Below are 22,114 nucleotides of genomic sequence, written 5' to 3'. Positions count from 1 at the left end.
CTAAACCTATTTTCATAATGCTGGGTGTCATGTTGGTACGAATGGAAACCTCGAAACTTGAATGTTAAAGTTTGAACCTTGCGATGGTCATTGTTTTACGAGTTTTCAACCTTCGCGAAACATACTTTTAAAAGTAATAACAACCCGAGTAATTATTTGTAGAAGATTGATCAGAGTCGGTGAAAACATTTATGGTTTAGGTGGGGGCGGAGGCACTGTATAGGGTTGTGGTTGAGGTTAGCATAAAATTGGACTTCATATTCGTATTCGGGTTGTTAGATTCATATGGAAACGACACCAACATTTTGAAAATATCTGAACTTTCAATATATAGTGAAAATTGAGTTGGGGCATAGCCACTCGAGGGGTGTGGATGAGAGTAGCATAAAATTGGACGTCATATTCGTGTTCGGAATGTTCGACTCATATGGAACCAATACCAACATTACGAAAATATCTGAACTTTCAATATAGTGAAAATTGAGTTGGGGGCAGACGCACTGGGGAAGGGGTGTGGATGAGGGTAGCAAAAAATTGGAATTCATATTCGTGTTCGAAGGGTTCGATTCATATGGAAACGATACCAACATTATGAAAATAGCTCAATATTTAATATAGAAGGAATTCAGGTGGGGGCTAAGGCACTGGAGGGGTGTGGATGAGGGTAGCGTAAAATTGGACGTCATATTCGTGTTCGGGGGGTTCGATTCATTTGGAAACGACACCAATATTACGAAAATAGCTCAACTTTTGATATAGTAAAAATTGAGAAGGGGGCAGAGGCGCTGGAGGGGTGTAGATGAGGGTAGCATAAGATTGGGCGTCATATTTGTGTTCGGGGGGTTCGATTCTTATGGAAACGACACCTTGTTTACCAAAAACAATGATTTACACCAGAATCCATTTTTAACCCCCTCTGTCGGTTTTTTCAATTTTTGACCGCGGCCCACCAAAAATTTTTTTTTGAAAAAAATATATGTTTTGTAGGGGTCAAAAACACATTTAAAAATGCTATTCGCATTTTTGTGGCGAATCATGATCATTACTAAAACGGGCAAACAAAACTAAAAAACGCCATTTTGAGGGGAAAATATGGGGGGAGGGGGTTGAAAATTTTTGTTGAGATACCCCTTATGGATGTTTACAACATACCAAAAAATTACAAAAATCGGTTCACATGGGGCTGAGAAAAAATTTTTTATTGTAATTTTAGAAAAGGAGGGGTTTCTCAAAAACGGGGGGGGTCTGGGGGTCTGAAACTTTCATGACGGAAGGTGCTCAAGGGTACCAACCTTCCATGCAAATATCAACCCTGAAGGTCTCGGGGGCAAATTCACCATACTTATCCACCTATAGCCTTCTTGAAAAATCAAAAAAATTGCAAAAACTGTTCCAAAGGCGATAACGTACCTCATTCTCGGTGGAAAAAATGGAGGGAGGGGACTCGAGACGGAAATGAGAAATTTTCTCCACAATCGTTACAATTTTTTTGAATTCTCTCTTCAATTCCCCCCCCCCCCCCCCCCCAATCAAACACACAATTACGAGTACGTTGAAAAATCATTACGTTTCATTTTTTCATCAGAAGCACAACAATAAACACGTTTACAAGTTCATTAACTACGCGATGACGATGGAATTGAATGACGACGCATTTCTGTCAAATAATTACTAATCTAAATCGATCGCTAATCGCTTAATTAAATACCTCATGGCTCATACTCGTATAATACCTACTGATAACATCGTTTCAGATAATATTCACGATGTAGTATGTTTTGCTTTCGCTAAGGAATTTATTCGAATAAGTTGGTAAATTTTCAACTGCTGATAAGCGAAAGTTTCATTCAACAAATCAGTAGGTAAGTACTGAGTAAGGTACTTGGTACTTGATAGATCAATTTTCAAACAATGACTCAATGTTCTGATTCATATCCTTCGTGCAGAGAATAAACCGTTACTAAATGTGGTCGATAAACGTGTCGTTTGAATTTTTAAACAGGCCTTATCAGTATTACCTATATCCTTATTTCAACTAACGAAGGTAAAATAATAGTTTTTTTCATTTTTTGAAAAACTCTCGTCCCTAAATCTCTCCTTTTGGCGGCGATTTTCAGTTCATCATTAAAAAATACCTAAATAGCCCTGCCATGACCTCATTCTGGATCAATGTTCTCCTCTTTGTCTCAACATCGAGCTCATCCTGGGCCACAACAATCGAATACCCTACAGCAGTCCGAATAAAAGACAACTTTAACCTAACACTGCACGCCAAATATCCTCAAATCACCTACGGTTGGCTCACTTTCAAAGGTATCCTGTGGAAAAACAACATCTACGTCGATAAAACAATGCTGATCAGGAAACTACTCACAGACGACCACCAAGGCCATAAAATCGTGCTTATTACAGGACCTCGTAAATTCTGCAAAACCATAAACCTGTACATGATGAAAGAATTCCTAAAACACGAGGTCGACTGGGATGCAATTCGAATACCCATCAATGAAACCTACGGTTACAAGCTTTTTAGAAACCTTAGCTACGAAACAAGCTGGGTACACAATACTTGGGAGCTGATCAAACACCCCTTACTGGTCACCGAAGATACCCAGTTTGTGGACCAACATCAGGGCCAATATCCCACTATTTTCATCACATTCGATAACATCACCGGTGATAATTTCATCGAAATATACAACTACATGTTGTACGAAATGCATCACGCTTTTCGAGAGCATATTTACATCATTAACCATTTGAGTTATTTGCTTCGCGATGAAAAGAATCAGACTAAATTCGAAGAAATTTACAACACGTTTACGTATTATTTGGCTATCGAGAACGAAGGAGGAGCCGAAGACGAGATCGCCTCAGCTTTTCTATTCTTATCCGAACTTTTGTACAAATATTACAACAAGAAGATGTACATATTCGTCAGCGATTACGATTATATTTTGAGAAAGGTGTTATTCGAAATCACCACTATACCTTACAACGATAAAGAAAGAATACTGAATTGGTTCGAGACGTTTTACGAGTTCACTTTGGTAGGCAATCCTTACGTAGAGAAGGTTTTCTTAACAGGTGTATTTTCATTTCCAACTCGTCGAATGCGTTTGCTCATCAGAGACGTCTACGAGTACGATTTTTATCGAGACCTATCCCAATACTACGGTTTCACCGAACAAGAAGTCGACTCATTTTGTCAGCACTTCAATATAGGTGAAAAATTAAAAAACGAGTTACGTCTAAGATACAACGGATACAAAGGAGGTGAAAATTACACTCGAAATGTGTACAATCCTTGGTCCATGATTAGATTCCTGAACCAGGCTGACCGTAAAGTGAAACCATTTTGGCCGAAAGAGACCAAAATTGAAATTGTAGCGAGATTTGCTCGAAATGAAAAAGTCAACGAAACGTTGCAGAGTTTAATCCGAGGCGAAACCGTGTTTCTGCGCAGAGAAAGGCTGCATTTCACTAGACAGGATTTCGAGAATTTAAAATATAAGATTATTTATAAACACGAATTTGTCGACGACGATATTCAAATAATTTTAGGCTATTTGTACAGAACTGGGTATTTGACACCTTGCGAGAATGTAGATAACAGCGATGTTCAGGTTGCTGTGAGGATGCCGAATAGAGAGACTAAGAATGGACTGGAGGGTAGATTACAAGGGTAGCGAGTGTTCTGGAGGTAGATTTTTTAAGACTGTTTCTCTATATTATATATATTTTTTTTAGATAATTCATTGATGAAATAAAGAATAATTTTTCACGAGTTCGTTATAATGCTTGGTGAGCAATTTCAACGTTCAAAAGTAACGATTCGAATAAAACTTGGTTTCTGCTGGAAAATAAATTTTTGAAATAGGAACCAGGAAATTAAAATTGCACGGGTAGAAGGGTCTCCGTAAAATCACAATTCCTCAAATAACTCTTGAACATAAAAAAAACTTTTCTCGGTCTCCTAATCCTAAACAATGCTAGTCGTATGAAATAAAGCCCCTAAAGTTGGAAAATGGGAGAAATTTAAAATAAAATGAAAAAATGAAATTTGTAAATAATTTTTACTCCTAAATAGAATTCTTCTAAATAACTACCTTTTCAACAACAAAAAATAAAAATAAATAAGCTTCCTTCGGTCCTCAAAACAATCACAAGGTACCTACTTTAAAATATAGAGGCTGCTAATTTTTAAAAAAATTAAAAATTGAAGATCTCAACATTTTTTGAAAATTTTTTAAAATGTGTTTGGTCAAAAACCTTGCTGAATAAATTCACTTCCTCATCCCCACCATAAAAAAAACTCTCTCGCTCTGTCCCTCTTGCGGCCTTCAAAGTTGAAAAAATTCAAACAATTGAATAAAATAAAGAATGGAGGATTTTTTTCCATTTCGATGTTGGTGTCATAGTCGGGGGACCTGCACCACCCCTCGATCCTCTGAGGCAACTTTTTTCTTAAAAGGGTAATCACTAAAGAGCATTTTTAGCCGTTGTCCTCAAAAAAAAGTGGCCCTACATACAAAATGGCGGCCAATTTGACTGACAGGTCAGCCGAAATCGCAGATTTTGCGTTCCAACATAGGACTTGCCCAAAATTTTACAAACTGTACAAAGGTAGATCGAAAGATCAAGCAAAAATTTATCACCTGTCAAAATTTCAAGTGCTAAAATGCGTTTTTCGATTTTTCGTGAATTTTTGAAAATCAAATTTAGGCCAAAAATGAGGGGAAAAATCAAAATTTTACCAAATTTGACCTAGAAAGCTGAACATTTGGGATATACCTTATTTTCGACATGCCAAATCGATTGGAAACTGTTTCAAACTGTTTTGAGTAGTTCTGGAGCCTCCAGCAGATTTTTAAAACTTGAAATTCCCAAAAAAATTCAAAAGTACTCTCTAAAAATTCGCTGGAGGCTCCGAAACGACCTAAAATCCATCTGCAGTCGACTTCATAGCGTATTGAAATTAGTTTGCAGAATAAAGTTCGGCATTCCAACGGCATTTGATAAAATTTCGTGGAAATTCAAGTTTTAAAAATCTGCTGGAGATTCCAGGAAAGGCTATAGGGGGATAAGTATGGTGAATTTGCACCCGAGAGCTTCAGGGTTGATATTTGTATGGAAGGTTGGTACCCTTGAGCACCTTCCGTCACGAAAGTTTCAGACCCCCAAGACCCAGGTAGGTAGGTACATAATATAGGTGGTAGGTATGAGAATACTCGTCTATCCTACTACTTACAGCACACAAACCAGTATCTTTTCGTTTTCTCATTACATTTTGTATTAACCCATTAATGTAGCTATTAAGGCCATAACCTTTATCACCGTATAAAAATTCAACTGCTGAAAATGAAACGAAATACTTCAAATTTTGGCAAATTTTTCGTGTTAGGGTGTCCATGTTTTTGAGGAAATCGATTTTGTAATCTTTGATATTTTTCAAGTCATTTTCGTTCAAAGCGTCGATATGCCATTTTTCATCAATTTTACTTCATTTTCACAGTATTTTGACTTCGACAGTTTTCGAATGTTTTAAACTTGAATCAGTAATTAATTTTGGTGTAAAAATACTGGCGAATTTTGACAATTTTAAAAATTTTTAAAAAATTTAAAAAACCTGTTGTCATAATAATGACAATTTTTCATATCTTATTCAAAATAATCAAACGATCTTATATTCATTTAACCCTCCTGCTCTAAAACTATCAGTTTTAGGTCATTCTGGTGCCCCCGACGAGTTTTCAATTTTCTCCCTAAAATTTCAATTTGCTCTGGAAGAGCCAAACATAAACTTTAGTATCCTTAACTTTGGTTGGTGCTTTTTCATCAGTTGGCAATTTTTATTATACTTTTTACATTGTTGACCAATCGTCAATAAATTTTGAGGGTACATATTTGATCAACTTCGGGTAATTTTGAATGTAGGTAATCTAAGAGATTTTTACAAAATTTCACCCAAATTTTGAAACACTTTTGATCGTTTTCTAATATTTTATCAATTTTTGGTAATTTTTAAGTGAAATTTTCATCCTGGGTGCTCAGTTTTTAATTTATAATTTTGGTCTAAAAATTCTGATGAATTTTAAAAAAATTTTTAAAAAATTAAAAAAACCTGTTGTCACGATAATGACATTTTTTTGTATCTTATTCTGTTATTTATAAAATAACCAAACAATCCTATCATCTCAAAAACTTCCAGTTTTTAGGTCATTCTAGTGCCCCCCCCCACGAGTTTTCAATTTTCTCCACGAAATTTGAAATTACTCCGGAAGGCTCAAACATAATAAACTTTAGCGCCCTTAACTTTGATTGGTGCTTTTTGAGCTCTCTTTCTACCGTTTTTATGATCATCTCAAAATTCCAAGTGAGTTGTTTTAATACTGAATTTTTAACAAACTTGTAGCCTCCTTCCTGCTCCTTCCCCCTCCCTCCCAAAAAAAGGAGCTGCATAACCATCTGACTTGAAAACAATTGCTAATGAATGATTGTGGGGTCTTCAGCGAGTTTTCAATTTCCTCCAGAAATTTCAAGCAGTGCTGAAAGTTCATTTCTGATCCTTCTACAGAGTAGAGAAATTTTAAAATTTCTGGAAAAAATTGAAAACTCGAAGGAGGCTCCGAATGACTTAAAACTGGAAGTTTTCATCCTGAAGGGTTGAAATGGAGTTGTAAGTAATTATTGTTCTCGAAGAAAAAAATTTTTATAAAAAAATTGATATGTACCTACTTTGATTTGAAATGAAAATTTCTTTCAATTTTCAAAAATTCATCAAAAATCCTAAAATTGAATTTCAAGATCTGAAATATTGGCCACAGGATTTTCAGGTGGTGGGCACTAATTCTCGAAAGTTGAAGTCCATAATTTTTTGTACCCTCCCCCCTCCCACTCACCCCAAACATTCTCAAAAAATCGATTTTCGCGTGTAAAAACTAAAAAGTCCTCTTTTTGTTCCAAAATTGCCAAATAAAAGTTCTGTTTTTTTTGTCAAATTTGCTTATGATTCTGTTTTGCTTGTTTGTTTGTTTTTGCCACATCTTCCCAAGTAAAAAAGTGTAAATTTTTGGAAAAGTTATCAAAAAGTATTAATTTTTGAGTAAAACTGTCAAAAAGTGGCAATTTCTGGCAGAATAGTCAAGGAAGGCACATTTTTGCCACAAAGTGTCTATTTTTATCAAATGTTTTTAAAAGTGTACATTTCTGGTAAAATTGTCAAACAGTCCTGTTCATGCCAAGATTGCTAAAAAAATCCTGTTTTTGCTAAAATTGTCAAAAAAATTCCATTTTTTTACCAAAATTATCAGATGGTGTCAAATTTGTTGTGAGTTGGCGAAAAATTGCAATGTTTTTTCGTACAAATTTTCAGGAAGTAGTTTTTTAATAAAATAGTCAAAATACTTAGTTGTAATTTCTGTCAAAATTGCTAAGATTTGTGCTTTTTTTTCCAAAACGCTCAAAAAGCACTGATTTTTGCCTTGCATGCCTAAAAAGTCCTCTTTTTGTTTCGAAGTTTTCCAAACAACTTCATTTTCTATTTACATTGTGAAAATTACATAATTTTTTGTTCGTTCAATTTTATCTATCGTGGACCTGGTCTAATTTATCGTTCATTCTGCTAAAAACTTCTCGCAGAAATAAATTGCATCCTTTTTTGATTACGAATATTTTTTTATTTTTTTTTTAATTTTTATGATTTATAAAAAAAATACTTATTCTATATTTTTTTTTGTGATCTGAGCAGTTACTGAAAAAAAATTGTTCATTATTTTCTTTCCTACAAAAGAAAAGAGTGATGGAGGTTTTTGAGTTTATGAAAAAAAAAAAACAAAAAAAAACAAAAGAGTAAAATCAAAAATCCATCTTCTTCATATAGATTTACATATGATTGAAGAGTCCACACCCTACTTAGTTCAGGTGCTTTTTCATTCTGAATAGGTGGAAAATTTGTGAAAAACGACCTGAGGCTGAGTTACAGCAAAGAAGAAAAATCAGTAAAATAAATTGAAAATTTAATCATGAAAATTCACTGTTTTTCTGAAAACGTGGCTATTAGTTTTTTTCATCTTTTATTGATTTATTTTTTCATTTTTTTCCTATGCAGTGCTGCGATTCTGACAGGACTGCATGTCAGTGAGTTCACTGACTCAGAAACTGTTTGGAAAAATCACAAATTGTTCAGTTTTAAATGAATTTTTTTTTTACATAAATTCCTGTCGAATTATTTTTATTTTTATTTTTTTTACCTCGATCCGATCAATTTTTTCTAACGTTTTGTGATCTGTTTTTATGTTTTACAGGATGATAAAAAAATGAAGAAAAATACGGAGAAAAAGGATGTCTGGTGTCCAATTGTCCATCACCTTTGACCATCATCATTCTGAGGACAATTGTCAACTCCTGAAGTTTGGACTCCTTGAGGAACTCCTCTTCTTTCATTCTCTATCTGTACAAATCCACATCTGGCACTGAAAATGAATTCGAACTCCAACGATGGTTTTTTCGCATTTGCCATTTCCATCTCGCGGTGGCAGATCGAATCGCCCTACTTACAACGGTCCACAAGAAGGGGTCGATGAGAAAGGTGAGGAGAGAACAACGAAAAGAACCAGAACAAGTTCTTGTAGTTGTTTATTATAGTAAACAAACAACCATAGCGTTGCGTTAGTAACCGAACGAAGACGAGTACTACCGATTGACCAGCGTCAGTGTCTTTTTCGTAGAATTTGATTTGTTATTATGATTGTACTTCGTTGTAATTTTCAGTACTATAATTAGTGAGAAACTGTAGCATCGACATCGTACTGATATCTTAATCGTTGGATCACAAATTGGAGTATCACCGGTCTGGTCATCATGTACATCAAGTACGTATGAATTTTTAATAAAACTGCTTCTTCTTGTAGACGTAATAGTCGCAGAAACACGTGTGCGATTAGTGAAATCGTTGCTGCGGTGGTTGTATACTTGTTGCTTGAGTGGGACCACATTTTGGCGGCATTATCATCGTGATCGGCGATCGACGTGATGAGAATACTTCGATGAGCGTCCAAGTTGAATAAGAATCAGATTCGTTGGTTTACTCTCTTTGTAATCTTGGTGATTGTTGGCTTCCTAAGCAATCACTGTAAGGCCAAAGAAACATTATCCATAATGGTGTTCGAATTACGTTTGCTAGAGCTACAGAAACGTGAATTTTTCTACCATTTTACACGTAAAATCTTCAGCGAGCTGACGAATCACATTGGTTCTGGTTCCTTGGATGCTAATATGATTCATCTTTAGTAATCTGATCGATCGATCGATGATTAATATTTAATTTTTTATATCATAACGACGTGTAAATTTTATTTTTATTCTCATTCGAACTGCTACGTTTCTGTTTCAGGTCTGAGGCGGGCTCGAAATGTGAGAAAAAACCTCTCAATATCGATATTACCAGAACGAAGACCGTAGAAAAAGGTACAATTGTATTTTTTCCCCCTCTGTAATCGAACTAGTCACTAATTTAGCTCGGTTTTTTGCAGATAAATTACCCATTTTCGACGTAGAAATCTCCGGTGGCTGGTCACTTCGACTTTCAAGAAAGCAAAAGCTCATAGATCACCTGTTTCACTTCTCCGTATTCTCTTGTTTGATAATTCTAGCTTTTTACGTGATCGCTATTCATACCCTGTTATATTACGAGACTCAAGACACCTTGAACCTGAGAAGAAAAGTCGAGCATGCGTTTACACTAAACGAACAACTAGAAAACAACCTCCAATTAATGAAATTAGATATGGATAACGTAATGAGCGAATTGCAAGATTTAAGAAACGAATTACATTCGAAGCAAGGTAACTTCAGCGATGATCACGAAGTTATAAGGAGATCGGTAAACGATTCAGAACGATTACCTAAGAAGGGTCAACGCAGTCGACCTAAAAGAAAAGGTTAATATTATTATTTTTTTATCACTGTACGAATCGTACGTAGTTTCGATTCTAATAGTAGCTTATCGTAGAAGAATGCAGGAATTTTTTTTAGTATACGCGGAAGTAGTACCCAGCTGTAGTAGTTTGTATTTCCGTTCGAGTATGTTGACCTGTTCGAGGTTATTTTAGGAATGCAATTTTTAGTATAATTACTCGAATACATGCTGCTGGAATGGAATTGTCGTAGAATTTGACGGTATCGTGTTTTTTTTTTGCTTTGCTTTGTTTTTACAGAAATTATAGCTGTACAGTTTAGAACGTACGAGCCCTTCCAGTACCAAGAGTTACCCATGGAAGGTAGTTTGAATGTTTTTGAATTTATAACCGCTTCGATGGCTATATTGGTCCTGCGTCCTGAGATTTTATTCTGTTTGAATTTTGTGCTTTATTGGCGTGATGGAATAAGTTATTGATGTGTGTTTTTTTTTCGATCGCAGGTACTCTCGGTCCATGGAGAGTTGAACCAACTCTTGGTAAAAGTACCATAGACATGTTTGAAAAATCCCTCGTGTATGAAAGACGTCATGTTGAAATATCTGTTGCTGGATTGTATTTCATTTATTCTCAGGTATGATGAGACTGGCTGTAGAAATTAATTATTATTGTGTCTTGTCCACTATTATTCAGTCTGTAGAGAACTTGGTAACTCGAAGAAAGGGCGTGAATTTCACTCAACCTAAAAAAAAAAACAAGAAATGTTGCAATTTTGATTCCCAAGTCAGGGAATTCTGTTCATTCTGTTCATAGAATTGACTTCGTATTCGTGATTCTGCAGTTATAACAAATTCAATTATTTTTTTGGTATCAAAATTGCTCTTGTCTAGTCAGAAGCTCAGAACAATGCAAGTTTCAAGTTTGGTTTTCGTTTTTTTTTATTTCTGAAGAATTTTTCTGTTGAAATTTGTTTTTTTTTTTTTACCGATTTCTTGGTGTAAAATTCTTTCAGATTTTATTGGTTTCAATAGCTAAATCGGTTCATTTTTGCATTAAGAAAAAAATTTTTGATTTCAGAATTTGAAAGTTGCAATAATTCTGTCCTCATGAGAACTCATTTAAAAAAACACTGTTTATATGTTCAAAAATGATTGAAAACTGAGACCATCTCTCAAAAAAATGATTTTCTGCGAAGAAATCGGATTGAATATTTTAATCATGTTTGTCGTGTAAAGATCTCGAAACAAACTGTAAAAGAGAGTCAAATGCACCAAGATTTTAAAAAACAGATTTTCCTCAATTTTTGAACGTTTTTTGTGCTACGTTAATTTTTAAGCTCAAAAACTCAATTGATAGTTGCCCAAAAAATTTTAAAAAGTACGAAAATTTGGCTAATTCGGAAATCTTTGATTTATAAATTGAAATAAACACTCTTGATTTGGAGCAAGAGAGACTAAGGATGAACTAAAAAAGAGGGTTTGAGTGATTCCGATTTTTTTCTGAATTTTTTGAAGCCCCTCAATCCTATGAGAGCTAAAAAAATCATTTTTTGAATCCTCAGAATCCTTTTAGAGTCATAAAATTCAACCAAAGCTGCAATAAAATGTCTAGAAAGTAGAAATACATAAATGAAATCTGAAAATTTATTAATTTGGTAATATTTTCACTATTTTTCTTCCTAAGTTCGTCTTGATATCGTGAAAAAATAGGGAAATTTGTCTGTAAAATTAAAAAAAAAAGAAGAATGATAAATCATTTATATTGAAAGACTGGAATTCCCTGTTTTTATTTTTTTATTTCAACTATGACGCAAAATTTTGATTTTCAAAATTTTTTGTGTCAAGTTTTGAATTTTCGTTCATCTTACCTATGTACTTTTTTGATGGATTTCAAAATTTCAAATTGTTTTGTAAAATTTTTAGTTTTTTGTTTTTTCAAGTTTTTGTCTCGAAACCACAAGTTAAAATTTTTTTGCCATGTTGAAATTTGTTGAAATAGATTAATAGGTAATTTCTCTGTTTTAATCTCATGTTCAATTTTCACCTGGAATTTGAGCTTTTTAACTTTTTACGTCAAGTAACAATTTTTATTTTTTTAATCATCGATCCAACTTGAAAAATTGGTTATTTTTTTTAAAATTTTGTTTCGAAATCGCAAATTTATTGTATTTTTTTAAAAGTAATATCAAATTTTCAAATGGATCGATAAATTTAGGATTTTTCAGGCACTGTTTTCTAAAAATGTTGAATTGTTTGCCTTTTTTCAACAAAATTGTGAGTTTTTTTCAATTTTTAATTTTATTACTGAATTTTTTTTGAAAAAAATTGTCCAAAATTTCAAGTTTGTTATTTTTTTAAGCATCGTAGCGGGTCACTTTTGAAGTGACTGTCACTTTTTTCATCAAAAAGTCACTATTGGTCACTTTTCTTTCAAAAAAGTCATTTTTTTGATTTTTTTTTTAAATTAAAAAAATTGTTTTTCATCCAAATTATATTTTTTTACTCATTTTTAAAGGATTTCACGCGAATTTTCTTCATTAAATAATTTCAGAATTTTAAAAACACAAATTTTTACTTTTCAAAACATCAATTTTCGAAAGCTTTTGCCCTCGCTTCGCTCGGGCTTGTTTTCTTTTCTTTTTCGAAATCAAGATACAAATTTATTTTTTTTTAATTCAAGTTTTAAAGCAAAAAAATAAATTCTTCATAAAAAAATCGTTTTTCTCTCAAAAAAATACAAATTTTTAAGAGCTTTTGCCCTCGCTTAGGCCTGTTCTGTTTTCATTTTCAAAATCAACTTCCTTCAAAAAAACGTTATTCAGATTCTAAAATTTTAAAAGTAAAAAACTGAACTACTTGTTCTCACATTAAAAAAAAAAACGGATTTTTCTGTGTGGCCGAGGAGAACAAAGTAAGGTTTTCAAGTAAGATTTGTAAGGTTCGTGATTTAATTGAATACATAGGATTTCTTATTGAACGTTTTTTACTTTTGTTTAAGTCACTTCTTTTTTAAAAAAATGTGGCTACGATGCCTGTTTTTTCAAAATTTTGGTTGCTGGATTACTTTTTTTGAAATCACAAATTGCTAGAAATGGATGAAAATTGTCACTTTTTTGACGAAAGATTCTAAAAATTCTCATACTTTTTTATTTCGTCAAAAACTGCTTAAAAATCAAAGTCCTGCCTTTGTTGTTAAAAATTGCAATAATATTTCGTTACTTTGGCAAAAAATTTTAAAAAGTCTCGTCATTAAAGCCTTGTTCTTTGCTAGAAATGCTCGAAATTGTTGCTTCTTTGCAAAAGATCCAGAAGTTTTGACATTTTTTCCTCAAAAATCACATCGTTTTTTGTCAAATTTGCCTGAAATTGCTAAAAATTGTCGTTTCATTGGCGAAAGCTTCTATAAATTCTCACTTTTTTCATCAAAAGCTGCTTAAAAATCGAAGTCTTGCCATTTGTTAGAAGTGAGTACCATAAAGCCTCGTTTTTTGCTTGAAATTTGCTCAAAATTGTTGCTTTTTTTGCTAAAATATCCAAAAATTCGACATTTTTTTCTCAAAAATATCCTAAAAGTTTCGCTTTTTTGCTAAATTATTGCGAAATAATCTCAATTTTTTTGCCCATGATTTTTAAAAAGTCCTCTTGTTTGTTAAAATTGCCAAATTACTGATCAAGTTTCATTATCAGATTTTAATAATTAGAATGTTTTGGTGATTTTTTTTCTGTTTGAAAATGTTTTGCTCACGTGTTGTAATTTCGATTTAATTTTCTGTTATTTTCCCCCAAAATGTTCCCAAATTTATTTGTTAATGAGGGGGGGGGGGGGCTTGTGGTATTCACGTAAACTTATTAGTCGGGGAGCCCGCTTAACGATTTAGTGAACCCCCCCCCCCCGGTCGATCCTCCTGGACAGCTTTTTTTCTTAAAGGAAGACTCCTAAGGAACATTTCTAACCCTTGTCCTAAAAAAAAAAGTGGCCCTACTTAAAAAATGGCGGCCATTTTGATTGACAGGTCAGCCGAAAACGCAGATTTTGCGTTCCAACATAGGACTTGCACAAAAATTTTCAAACCGTACAAGGGTAGATCAAAAGATCAGGCAAAAATTTATCACCTGTCAGAATTTCAAGTGCTGAAGTGCGTTTTTCGATTTTTGGTGAATTTTTGAAAATCAAATTTTGGCCAAAAAGGAGGTAAAAAATCAAAATTTTACTAAATTGACCAAGAAAGCTGAAATTTGGGATATACCCTATTTTCGACATGCCAAATCGATTGGAAACTGTTTCAAACCGTTTTTTGAGCAGTACTGGAGCCTCCAGCAGATTTTTGGAACTCGAAATTTCCACAAAATTTCATCAAAATGGAGTTGGAAAGCTGAAATTTATTCTGCAAACTAATTTAAATGCGCTACGAAGCATTGCAGGTAAATTTCAAGTCGTTTTGGAGCCTCCAGCAACTTTTTGAAAATTACTGGAACCTCCTGCTGATTTCTGAAACTTTAAATTTTCACAAAATTTCATCAAATGGCGATGGAAAGCTGATACGTATTTACTCTACACTTTAATTTTAACACCCTCTGAAAACGACTTCTGGCGGGTTCAAGTCATTTTGGAGCCTCCAGCGACTTTTTAAAAATCACTGAAACCTCTAGTAGATTTTTGAAACTTGAAATTCTCGCAACATTTTACCAAAATGGAGTTGGCAAGCTGCAATTTACTTCGCAAACTAATTTCTATACGATATTATGAAGTCGACTACGTGGTGGTTTCAAATAATGGTTTTGAAGCTTCTAGCTACTTTTTGGAAATTTCAATTTTTCCAAAAAACGCCATACGACCTTTCAAAAAGTCGCTGGAGACTCCAAAACGACTTGAAATCCACCAGCAGTCGACTTCGTAGCGTATTGAAATTAGTTTGCAGAATGAATTTTGACTTTCTATCTCCGTTTGATGAAATTTTGGGGGAAATTCAAGTTTCAGAAATCTGCTGGTGGCTCCAGTAATTTTCAAAAAATCGCTGGAGGCTCCAAAACGACTTGAAATTCCCCTGTAGTTGACTTCTTAGCGTATTGAAATTAGTTTGCAGAGTAAATTTCTGCTATCCAACTCCATTTGATGAAATTTTGTGGGAATTTCGAGTTCCAAAAATCTGCTGGAGGCTCCAGAACTGCTCAAAATGGGTTGAAACAGTTTCCAATCGATTTGGCATGTCGAAGGTAGGGTATATCCCACATTTCTGCTTTCTTGGGCAATTCGGTAAAATTTTGGTTTTCCCCTCATTTTTGGCCTAAATTTGATTTTCAAAAATTCACCAAAAATTGAAAAACGCACTTCAGCATTTGAAATTTTGACAGGTGATAAATTTTTGCCCGATCTTTCGATCTATCTTTGTAAGGTTTAAAAAATGTTGTGCAAGTCCTATGTTGGAATGCAAAATCTGCGATTTCGGCGGACCTGTCAATCAAAATGGCGGCCATTTTGTAAGTAGGGCCACTTTTTTTTAAGTACAAAGGCTATAAATGTTCCTTAGGACTCTTCCTTTAAGAAAAAAGTTGCCCGGAGGATGAACTGGGGGGGGGGGTGCAATAGATCCTAAGTGGGCTCCCCAACTATATTAGAATTCTGATTTTTCAAGTTTCGGGAGATTTGAAACACCTTTCCCTTCCTACCAACTCACTGCATGTCTCAAAAAATCTCTATCATCTATGAATTACCCTTTTAAATTTTTCATGGGTAGAAGAAGTCAGTACGGTGCAAAAATGTCCAAAACTTTTGGAATTAGGTACTAATTTTCAATGTTTTCAAAGTATTAAATCCCTCTTCTTTCATTCGTCTCAAGATCTAGCTGTATTTTGAATGTAATTTTCTGATCTAAATTTTTTTTGAAATTAAACGATTTAGTTGGCAAGGATGATAAAATTATTCAGACTTGGAAATAAAATATCAACATTAGGTACTTATTAACTTAGGTACTCATTTTTCTTTCATTTTATTTTTTAGGTATCCTACTCGGGCAAGGGTAGCCCAGCTTATTATTCAATTAACGTGATCTCTGCTTCGTGCAACGATACCGAAGAAGCCAATCAATCAATCGCTCAGTGTAGTTCCTTCACGTCGCATCATGTTTCGCACGATGTGAGCTGCTTCACTTCAGCATTACGTGTGCTTTATCCCAAAGATATAGTTTATTTACAACAAGTGACCACCAATGTCACGGTTAATTTCGAAATCGATTATACGTATTTCGGTTTTGTTTTACTCAATGAAATGTAACAGCAAAAGTACGAGTACGAGTAAGCCATGTTTTTTTTTTTTTTTAATGAGATTCGTGTGTTTTTATTCAAAAAAATTTGAGGTTACGTTTCGAACTGTTCATATCGTAGTTCGAAGCGATTGGTTACTTATTTTACACCCTGTACATATAAAATCCCATCTTTTGAGTCGTTAACTCAACGTTTTATCGTTTGTTTTTCGTTATTACGTTTTCTTTTTTTTTTTCTTCTCTTTTTCTTTATACTTATTTTTTGTGTGTCAATTTTAATAATTTTAGTGTTCAATGTACCGAATATTATCGATGTTTTTTTTTTAAGAATGCATTTGCAATTTGTGATATTGGGTGCTCGTAGATTTAAATTCCCGTATTATTTGTGTAATCTGCAGCATGGCGTATTAATCTTGATCGCCAATCGGCATCTATTCTACATTGTGAAAGAGAAAAGATGCCTAATACCATAAAATTGTGATCTCCTTTTGTTGAATGCGTGCAAATGAGTTCAGGAAAAAATTAAGCTTTTTTGTAATAATTGAGCCTTAGTGAAGGCTTTGATCTCATTTGAAGGGAGGGGGTAGGGTATTATGTTCCTGTTGGTTGAATTTTATTGTGGGTGAAATGGTGAAGTGAAAATTTCTAGTTACCTTGTTTTGATTTGTGATGTCGAAAATTTGAAATCGGATGTGCCTTTTGAATACGCTTTTTATTCTTTTTTTTTTACTTTTGTGATGAGGTTTTTTGAATTTTGATGTGTATTTTTAAACAAAATTTTTCTCTGAAGAATCATGGAAGTATAGTTTTGTTCATCTGTGATTTTTCATTGTTCGAGAATTGGTTGCTATTTTTTTAATAAGTAAGGTTTATTTTGTACTTATATACGTGTAATTTTATTTTTATTATTGAAGGGGGGTTTGATTTCTATTTTTTGATCGACTAGCGATCTAATGGTTCGCTAATTGATGCGATCAGGAAGTGTTAACCCTTCGTTATTTTTTTCACATTTTTCCTCTGGTGTTCTGAGATTTCCAAGTCTATTGCCTTTTGTGAATAGAATTCGTGATTTTCTCCTTCAAAAACGTTAATTTGACGAGAAAAAAAATGAGAAGTTTTATTTTGATATTTTTATCAAAATGTGATGAGATTCTCATATTTTACGTAGGTGTAAAATTGAGGCCCAAAATACGATTTGAATACGGGCTAATGATTATCGATTGGAATTTTTTGAGGAAGAAGATGAGCTGGAGGAATTGAAATGATGAATCTAATTTGCCAGTTTTTGGTGAGAAAAGTCATTCGATTTTAATCAGGTTAAAAAGACTGGAATTTTTATTGCATTTATGATAAATTGCTCGGCTTGTAGGTACCTATTATACCTAATTATTTGCTTGCATCAAAATGCAGTACAAGAGAAAAATGTGAAAATTGTCCCAGTGTGTTATTCTATAAGATTTGAATTTATTTCATTATTTTTATGATTAGAATTACTTTCATGAGGGTGGCTGTGGTTTTGAAAACCAAAGGAATCGAATCGAAATTGAAAGGAAAAATTTTTGCTGGTTTTTTATCTGTTCTTGAACGTAAATTACTTGCATGAAAACTCAAACCATTTTTAATATTCACCTTCTTGGACGAACTGGTTTGAATTTTTGTTTATGTATTAGGTTACTATAGTGTTAACTTTTAGGTATCGTTTTTTTTTTTTTTTTTTTTTTTTTTTTTTGTAAATTTTGGTTTGTCATGGTTATGTATTTGAAATACTGAGAGCTAAAAATCATTCAAATAATACGCACCCTTCCCTCTTGAATAAATTTGGTTTAAATGAAGCAATAGTGCCTTAATTAAAATAAGCTTATTACTCGTAATAATATTCATTCCTTATGCTATCTTTTTATATTACATTTTTTTAAAGATTAATTATGTAATTACGTACGATTTGTTTATGTACCAATTTATTGAGTTTTGTTTTTAAAAAATTTTTCGTAATGCTTTCGTGATTTTTCCTTTGTATTGTTTTTGTAAAATGGTAATTGGGAATGATTTTGAAAATTTAATTTTTTTTTAATATTAATTCTAAATCAGATATTTTTGAACTAAAAAAGTGAGTTCCTAATTGATCAGATGGGAGAAAGTCCTCATATTTTTTCAACTTAGTGGAACAGAAAAAACCAAACATGGTCACCAAGAAAGCGCACAGTGCTTCAAATGAGAACTTTAGCTGGACAAACTCAGAGTTTTACTCAGATAAAGTTGAAACTTTGTTTAAGGAGGTGTTTAAGGGCGCCTATTTAATTTTTGATGACTCCTTTGGATCCCGAAACCCAAAATGGGCGTTTAAAGAAGAGATACAAAGTTGAGAAATTTAAAAAAAAAAATACAAAAAGTATGGACATAAAAATCTGAAGTTTGAAAGGCGCAGAATTCATTTTTGAAGATCATTTGACTTCAGACCAAAAATGAGCTCCAAATAGGGGGGTTTAAAATTTGAAACTTTCAAAAAAAAAAAAATTATTAGGTATATGTAGAATTTATTTTTGAAGATCATTTTATTGCAAACCCAAAATTGGGTCCAAATTGAAAAATTGAATAGAAAAATAATGTGGGTGTATAGAATTCCCAAAATAGGCTCCAAAAAGCGAGATAAAAACGAAAAAAAAATTCAAAAAAATCAATTTTTTAATTTTGCAAATTTCATCTTCCCCACCTTCTCACTCTAGAAGAAGGATTTTGGTCCACGGGACATGCAAATAGCTGATGAAATCATCATCTTCAAATGATGCTTAAATATTGCATTTTTCTAAATTTTTGAATTTTGTTCCTTCTTCTCCCCTGTACTGGTATGGGTTATTTTTGCAATCACAACAAGAATCATTTTTGCAGTCGATTGAAATAGACTGAGATTCTATTCTTAGCTCAAAAATAACGATAATTTTCTGTTTGGCTCCAAAAACTGAAATTTTCAGCCCCAAACAAAAGATTTTTTGATGAAATTTTGCAATAAATTTTACTTTTAGTAAATATATTCTTGTGACCTATCAAAATAGGTGGCTCTTGACTCAAAAATGACGATAATTTTCACTTCGGCCTCAAAATTGAAATTTCTAGCCCCAAAAATTGAAATTGATTTTTTGCGAGTTTGGTTTTTGAAACTTCGACAATAATTATAAAATTTTTTTGAAAATGTTTCAAAATAGCTTAGCTACGTACAATTTGTGCTATTCAGACATCTAATTCGATGGATAAATCTACATTATAAATTATCATCAGATTTTTAAATAATTTAAATTTTATTCCTTTTTATAAAAAAAATTGAATTAGGTACCTGCTCATCAATCATCATCAATTTTATCCTAGTCAGCTGTTTTTCTTCTTTATTTTCTTTAATTTGAATATCAATATTATTCAAACCAGTCTAACAATAAGATTAATCATAAATTATTACTCAACATAATTTTTCAAAAAAAAAAAAAAAAAAAAAAAAAACTTCTAAAAACAATTACAAAGGACCAGGAACATTTTGTTTAGGAGTGCAACTCCACCCCATACTACATGAATAATAAAAAACACCATATTTCGACTGCCCTTTACCGAGTAAAAATTCACCACAAGTCCCACTGCACCGAGCTAATTTTTCGGAAGTATTATCTTCTACAGTAGGTCCAAATTGCAGAGTACATTCCTTAATGGTAGCTTTGTAATCGGTTCCACTAAGACCTATCTTCTTCGCTGCGTTATTGCATATTCTATTGAGATCAGCAATTTTCAATGTGGACAAATCTGTACTGTAAAATTAACGAAATTTTTCAACTTGGTGTCTGTTGAATGGATGCTAATGCTTACCCAAGTCACAAACTAGAACAAGAACACGCTGTTTTTTACCCTTTGAAAGCCTTGTAATCTTGAAGATTTAGACTGGGAACTGAATCGACCGTAAATTTCAACAGTAAAACGTACGAAAAAAGAAAAACGAATTTTTTTATGGACATTTTTACCAAAAAGTAACGATAATACGATTATCTGAATCGAAAATGACTGTTTTACTGACATAAGTTGTGTGTGAGAGAGAGAGTTCTATTTCACGAATAAAAAAATCATGTGATGTTTATTCTGAGGCTGTTGTTAATGTTGCTAATTAAAATATGTAAGTATATATTTGCTCAACAGGATTTTATTCGTGTTTTTCATATTTTTGCGTCAGAAGTTCTATAATTATTGTAGGATACGTTTAGGGAAATGATGATATTATGTAGGTACGCGATATTTTGTTGGTTTGGATGGATCAAATTCAATGAACGAAAAAATATGTTGTGAAAATTTGAACTAAAGTGTATAAAAAAATATGCTTTTTTTATTACATACCTATTTAATGTATTTTTATTAAAATTGTTTTTTTTTTATGATTTATGAAGCATAAGTATGCACTATTATTGGATTCAATTCATCACAGAAATTGTTGAGCTTTCTTTCAAATCTCCATTCGAGCTAGTCTGATATTTATTTCATAATCTGACACAGCCTGTGACCTTGACTGCAGAATGTGCAAACGAAAATTTTGAAAAACCTGAACAAATAAACCACCACCAAAAAACTGAACTCTGGATTCCGCCTCAATCACTTTAAAATGAGAAAACGTGTAAAAAAATGCAAACAAATGAATCAAAATTTAATTTTGTAAAAATTTTCAAAGAAATTTGAACGTTATTTTCTGTTATAGATACTAAATGATCTCTTCTGTCCTCAATTTAGTGCAATATTTTTGAAGTACGAGTAGTGTTCTTCGAAATTTGAAAAGCTCAGAACTCAACTTTCATAGTAGGCTGATATGTAGCTCAATTTTTCATGATCCTATTTGAAAATTGAAAAATTAAAGGATTTTCTTACATCTCTTTTCAAAATTGAGTTTTGGCATCCCTTAAAAACCTTGAAATTTCGATCGTTTTTTTTTTTTTTTTTTTTTTTTTTTTTTTAGAAATTAAAGTGGCACATTACATGATTGTTTTTGATTCGAAGGTATCTAGATATTTTTTTTGGTGCTCTGCCCTATAAAATATTCAATAGAAAATAAAAAAATCCAATTATCAAAAAAAAAAAATTGTTTCTGTATCAGAATTCTTCTAAATTATTCCATTTTCAAGAAGACATCTCCTTAAGCTATTTTTATCGCCTTGTATATCGAGCCTCCAAATTTGGAAAAAAAAAACAAAATAAATCAAAAAATAGACTCTTCTAAGTTCTAACAAGGGAACCGCTTGAGGTATCCGCCTCCGATTTGAACGGGACCGCGATTTTTGGAAAGAGCATGTTCTAAAACCCCCAAATCCAAATTTTCAGCTGCCCAAGTTCATTTTTCGATTTTTGGCGGATTTTTGAAAATCCAAAATTGACGATTTTGGTGATTTATGTTTTTTTTTTTTAAAAGGACGAACTTACTTGATCAGTAAAAATGTTCAAAATAAGTCCTAAAACTGATATTAACACCCAAATCCAAATTTCGCCATTTCCAGCCATTCTGAAGGCTCCAGCACTATTTTTCAATTTCTCCAGAATTTTGAATTTGCTTCAGAAGGCGTGAATATGAAGTTGGGCAGCTAAAAATCGAGTTGTGTGTTATACTCGATCTTTTTATCAAGCTTATCCACATTTGAGTCGATTTTGGGAGGGATACCCCAAGAGTGGTTTTTTGACCAGCTTTTTTCATTATAAGAAATCCAAAAAAATCAAAATTTTACCGTTTGCGAGGAAATTTTCGAAATTTGCGCAAATCGCTGTATTTCAAACACAACAAACCCCCTGAGGCCGAGTTCCGCCATTTCCAGCCATTCTGGAGCCTCCAGTGCGATTTTTAAATTTCTCCAGAATTTTCAATTTGCTCCAGAAGGCGTGAATATCAAGTTGGGTAGCTAAAAATCGAGTTGTGTGTTATACTCGACCT

The 22,114-nt window shown here is 32.9% G+C and overlaps 2 protein-coding genes and 1 non-coding gene across 4 annotated transcripts in view; all 3 read left to right on the top strand.

Moving 5' to 3' along the window:
- Positions 1-18,174, top strand: part of LOC135834721 (uncharacterized) — a 30,666-nt gene extending 12,492 nt beyond the window's left edge. The window contains exons 2-8 of one of the 2 annotated variants that reach the window (XM_065348684.1): positions 8,307-8,590; positions 8,773-8,873; positions 9,395-9,468; positions 9,534-9,941; positions 10,218-10,280; positions 10,421-10,551; positions 15,915-18,174. In XM_065348684.1, the coding sequence (XP_065204756.1) occupies positions 8,863-8,873; positions 9,395-9,468; positions 9,534-9,941; positions 10,218-10,280; positions 10,421-10,551; positions 15,915-16,187 (960 nt within the window). In that variant the 5' untranslated portion in view covers positions 8,307-8,590; positions 8,773-8,862 and the 3' untranslated portion in view covers positions 16,188-18,174. Of the gene's footprint in view, positions 1-8,306; positions 8,591-8,640; positions 8,874-9,394; positions 9,469-9,533; positions 9,942-10,217; positions 10,281-10,420; positions 10,552-15,914 lie in introns of those variants that run through there. The other variant, XM_065348683.1, reaches the window with a different exon arrangement.
- LOC135834714 (uncharacterized) lies at positions 1,795-3,787 on the top strand. The gene is made up of 2 exons (XM_065348673.1): positions 1,795-2,044; positions 2,118-3,787. Exon 2 carries the CDS (start codon positions 2,151-2,153, stop codon positions 3,687-3,689), a length of 1,539 nt encoding a protein of 512 aa, XP_065204745.1. The 5' UTR covers positions 1,795-2,044; positions 2,118-2,150; the 3' UTR covers positions 3,690-3,787.
- LOC135838274 (small nucleolar RNA U85) lies at positions 9,026-9,304 on the top strand. The gene has a single exon (XR_010557363.1). It is a non-coding gene; the product is annotated as a small nucleolar RNA U85 (small nucleolar RNA).
- Positions 18,175-22,114: the final 3,940 nt, after the last annotated feature.

Source organism: Planococcus citri, chromosome 2 (assembly GCF_950023065.1).
Source record: "Planococcus citri chromosome 2, ihPlaCitr1.1, whole genome shotgun sequence".
Taxonomy (NCBI): domain Eukaryota; kingdom Metazoa; phylum Arthropoda; class Insecta; order Hemiptera; family Pseudococcidae; genus Planococcus; species Planococcus citri.
The sequence above is the reverse complement of the archived record's forward strand: the minus strand, read 5'-3'. Positions and strand labels throughout refer to the sequence as shown.

What these genes read in the sequence shown, in the direction of transcription:
- LOC135834714 (XM_065348673.1), top strand. Translation starts at nt 2,151, where the DNA reads ATGACCTCATTCTGGATCAATGTTCTCCTCTTTGTCTCAACATCGAGC.